Raw genomic sequence first — 4,733 nt, forward strand, 5'->3', positions numbered from 1 at the left:
TATCGATTGGTCGAAACCTACAGCGACCTAAGAATAAGAACAGACTGTACGAAATGTTCATGAGTCAGACTCAAATTCCTATAGGAGACGATTCTGCTGTCCTTTTGCCAACGTACTGATGTTCAATGAAAGTAATTTTACTGACATTTTACTTTTAATAGATTATTTTGTGATAAGAAAGATGTAAAAATAAATAATGCAGGTTATATATTTTTCTGCAGTGTCGCCACCTTCATATCCCGCATGAATTACCCAAGAATTCATTCTTTTGTTCAATTAACAGCAGTTGAAAAGTGATTAATATATTGCCACATTATAATTGTAAAGTTTACCATTAGTCGTTTTATCGGCACCATAAAATACCCAATATATATGCGCGAAGTTAAGTTTTTTTGGCACGTTTAATAATGGAGTAATTTCAACTACATGTAATTAATTACTATCGGCCACTGATTTTTATGAATTGTGTGTAGTTAGTTTTGGTTTGAAAATATTTTATTGTAGATAATATATAGATATATTGTACAAAGGATTCGAACACAAGTTCCCAAAACTTACTTAGTTCTCACCCTACAAAAATTTACAATTGTCAGAAAACATGATATATGTACTATATAAATATTTACATTTTCTATTGCATTTGCCTGTGATAACACTACGTATCAATTTTGTACATGTACTATATAACTCATACCTTCAAATGACGCCAAATTGAGGCGCCAGCGGGGTTTGTTTATTAAATTACATTTAAAAACTTAATCGTATGATGGCTTAAAATTATATAAAGATAAGTAATAAGGAATCATTCTCTGAATATTATGAGGTGATAATTTCGGTCGGGCGTAATCAGATCTAATAAAGCCCAAGGGACTTATTCCTTAAATAAAAATGTTAAAGAACAAACATATGAAAAAATATATTTACTTATATAAATCTGCGAGAATTGGTTATAAAATTCGGCACAGCAGTAAAAATTCTTAGTGTAGTCAGTATATGGATAGTTCAACATTTTAATTTAAGTGTTGAATTGTGTGAACTATATAACAAATACACAATAAATCCAGTACATAGACTTCATAAAATAACGTTTATACTAAATGCTATACCAAATGCACTATTTGCAATGGGACAATAATAAATGGTTTCATGTATTGATCCATTACTGTCTCTTTTCACCATAATATATTTCACCATTTTTTTTTGTACAGCATCTATTCTACTACATTGTCCGGATATTTTGTATGACTCTATTAAGCTGATGTTTTAATTGCTAATGTTGCTTAGGTAAACAATCGACAATAGACCATGGGCCTCTTGTTGTTTTATCTTTTACGGCTCTTGTTTATTCTATAGCTATATAATCTTTTCTGTTGTGGTTCTTTTTATCATTCTTTATGAAAGCCCTAAAAGAAAGAAAGAGAATATAATTATTTTATAGCTTATTGTTCAGATGTAAATCATTTCTTGTTGAAATCAAATACAGAGGATAAAGGAATTCATCGAAAAATAGGATGAACAACAAAACTACATAACAACAGAAGTGTCGATCCTAATTGAAGTGATTTTTCATAGAATTGCTTGATCGCAAAAACAAATCTCCTATAAATTGCGAAATAAAGTCGTTGCATGTAAATGTTGGTTTTCAGTATTAGTACTTACAACAGAAGAAATGCTGACAAGACCAAAAATCCAGTTAATACAAAATAGGCTGTCCCCCGGTAGAGAGTCACAGTTTCCGAGTAGATGGCGCCGCCTATGACACTACTCGACAGGTTACATATGTTCTCCGCAACAGCGATACTTCCAAAAAGGACACCTGTAAAAAGACAGCAGTGCTAACAAAAAGGACACCTGTAAAAAGACAGCGATACTACACTAACAAAAAGAACACACGTAAAAAGACAGCAATACTAAAAAAATTGACACCTGTAAAAATACAGCGATACTTCCAAAAAGGACACCTGTAAAAGACAGCAATCTCACCAAAAAGGACACCTATAAAAAGACAGCGATACTTCTAAACAAGAGAACTGTAAAATGACAGCAATACAACCAAAAAGGACACCACAGCGATCCCACCAAAAAGGACATCTATAACAGGACAGCTATACTTCTAAATAGGAGACCTGTACAAAGAAAGCGATCCTGTCAAAAATGACACCTGTAAGCTTAAGAAGACAGCGATACTTCCCTATAAAAGGAAAGCAGTACTTACAAAAACAAACACATGTAAACCAATAGCATTAATATCCGAAAAGACACCTATAAAAAGTACCCTGTAAAAACACAAAAAGTACTTTGTAAAAAGTCAAAAAGTACCCAGCAAGAATACAGCAGCACTTAAAAAAAGAACACATGTAAAAGGACAACGATTAATACAAAAAACAAACAAATGTAAAAGACACAAAAATATCTGATCATGTTTAGTATCAACTTCAGTTTGATAATATCTTTCATTTTTAGATCTTTTTAAGTGCTACAAACTTGGTAAACTGCATGCAAATGCTCAGAATTGATTTGATAAAACATTTTGTACCGCTGTCGTTACATAAATCATAAAAAAATTCACACAGATAATTTCCAAAGGTCATGCTTTGCAACAGCGTTGGTCTAAATGTTATTTCGAATACAATATAAAATAAAGAATTCAACGAATTGCTACTTAAAAAGAGAAAAGCTTAATATACATATATATTTTGTGTGCATTTATAAAAGTTATTTAATAATACTTGAAACAAGTTGAAATAGTGTTTTCATTTACCAAGCAAGCCATATATATTTGTTTTAATCTTAATTTTGTACCAATTGTATGTCGAATTTTTAATTTGTGTCAGTCACTTTTTCCGAATTTAAAAGTTTCTTATAGAAAATATTACAGGATATAATTTCTACGTATTCAATATTTTGCAATTTGGAATATATTGCAAAATAGCGAAAATAAGATATCCGCGAAAATTATCGGATACACGGTATTTTGTTTTTCTTAATTTTGTACAAATAATTTCTGAAAAGAGTAAAAAAACCTTGCTTGTCTTGGGGCGTCATCTTAGACATAATGGCGCGAAGAATTGGAGGAACACACGATACAAAACATCCAACAGCAACAGCTGAAACAAACGATAGTGTATGTATCACAATTTTGTCCTTCAAAAATTAGTGGTTCTTTCAGCTATTAACAAGTCTTGCAATAGTGTCTTGAGTTGTATTGTGTCAAACGGAGTACCGCCATATCAGTTATCTAAAAAATAATGCTATAGAATTGTTAAACGTTATACTCTACCTATATAGAGAAACGTTTCTGTTGGTGCTATTCCAAACAGTACAAACATAGCTATGTATGAAAGAACACCAATCAGAGCTATGAGTTCGTCCATCAGACATCTCTGCATTGGTCTCATTCCTAGTATAACAACAAGTTTAGAAAGACTTGTTTTTATGGTCTCAAATATGCTTATTTCCTTTGGACTAAAACAAAATGGAGGGCCAAGCAAATAGAACACTTCAAATGCAAATGCGCCGAATTTCGCACCCATTATGAAAAAGAAAGCTAATATTGCAGTTAAATATCTGAATCTTGTGGAACTCGGAGAGGAGGGATCATCTTTTGTGTAAAATTGAATCATGTCTTTTAAATTGCCAATACAGCTAAAATTCGATTTCCTTCTTTGTGCTTTTGATACTGTCTCTGGAATAAAGCATATTATCATAATTGAAAGTCCAGCACTGCCACACGACACAGCCATTGAGTACTCATAGCCAATTTCAGTGACAATATATCCAGACACAAATGTCCCAAGGGAAAATCCTGTTCCTAAAACAACGCTTAAGAGAGTCATCAGAAAAGACCTGTGTTTTCCTGCATTCGTAATATCAGCAACAATGGCATATGCGATCGCAATTACGGTAATCCAACCTCCGCTTCCTCCTTCAATCAAAGTAAAAGGAGCAAACAAGTAGATATTCCATTCCATTACCATAGCTAGAGTCATTAAAAGCTGCTTGGTAAACAAACCAATGGCTCCAATGAACAGAAACGGTTTTCTTCCCATAGAATCACTCAGAGACGAGAACAACAAGCTTGAAAAGACAAGTGGTACTCCTTGTGCCAAGTTGATGTAAACTCCCCATCTTGCCACCACTTGTTGCACAACCTGTTCGTCTTTGTAAGCTTTTGAGGATGTGTTGGTTTCACATAGAGATTCTTCACTACTGCTTGCATTAGATATATTTGGAAACAGTTGTTTCTGAAATGTTTTATGACCATATTCATAAGCAGTGTAAATACAATGGACATACGATTCAAATAAAAAGAAAAGAGAAGCACAAACAGGAATGAAAACTCGGATGTAGCTCTCGCGAATTTCATCTTGTCTTTTCATCGTGTACTAAAACGTAACTGGAAAACAGGTGACAAGTTGGTCACGAGATATGTTGGACAAAACATTTACCCAATCATGTGTCCTCTTATCGTAAATAGCGGGACTATAAAGCGAGATAAGAACAAGAATATTTTATGCATACTAATTTGTCTAATTTAGATACGGATAATTTTGAACGAATTTTTACCATGACACACAGTTTGTTTAGACAGCCAAAAAAAAATTGTGTGCAAAAAATTGAGCACGCCTGTTGAATAAGTTGAACCCTTTAAGTCTAATATGAATTTTTCAAATCAATCACTTTAATTTATGGAACAAGTCATCCTAATATGATATATAATCAATATAAAAAGC

General features: G+C 32.7%; 1 protein-coding gene across 1 annotated transcript; it reads right to left on the reverse strand.

The window, feature by feature from the left end:
• Window positions 1-484: 484 nt before the first annotated feature.
• On the reverse strand, window positions 485-4,431 carry LOC105333110 (proton-coupled folate transporter). The gene is made up of 4 exons (XM_034467535.2): window positions 3,281-4,431; window positions 3,024-3,107; window positions 1,660-1,816; window positions 485-1,403 (listed from the first exon to the last, which is right to left on the reverse strand). The coding sequence occupies exons 1-4, from the start codon at window positions 4,377-4,379 to the stop codon at window positions 1,343-1,345; spliced, it is 1,401 nt and encodes a 466-aa protein (XP_034323426.2). The 5' UTR covers window positions 4,380-4,431; the 3' UTR covers window positions 485-1,342.
• Window positions 4,432-4,733: the final 302 nt, after the last annotated feature.

The sequence above is a fragment of the Magallana gigas genome, chromosome 6 (genome assembly GCF_963853765.1).
Source record: "Magallana gigas chromosome 6, xbMagGiga1.1, whole genome shotgun sequence".
Classification (NCBI taxonomy): domain Eukaryota; kingdom Metazoa; phylum Mollusca; class Bivalvia; order Ostreida; family Ostreidae; genus Magallana; species Magallana gigas.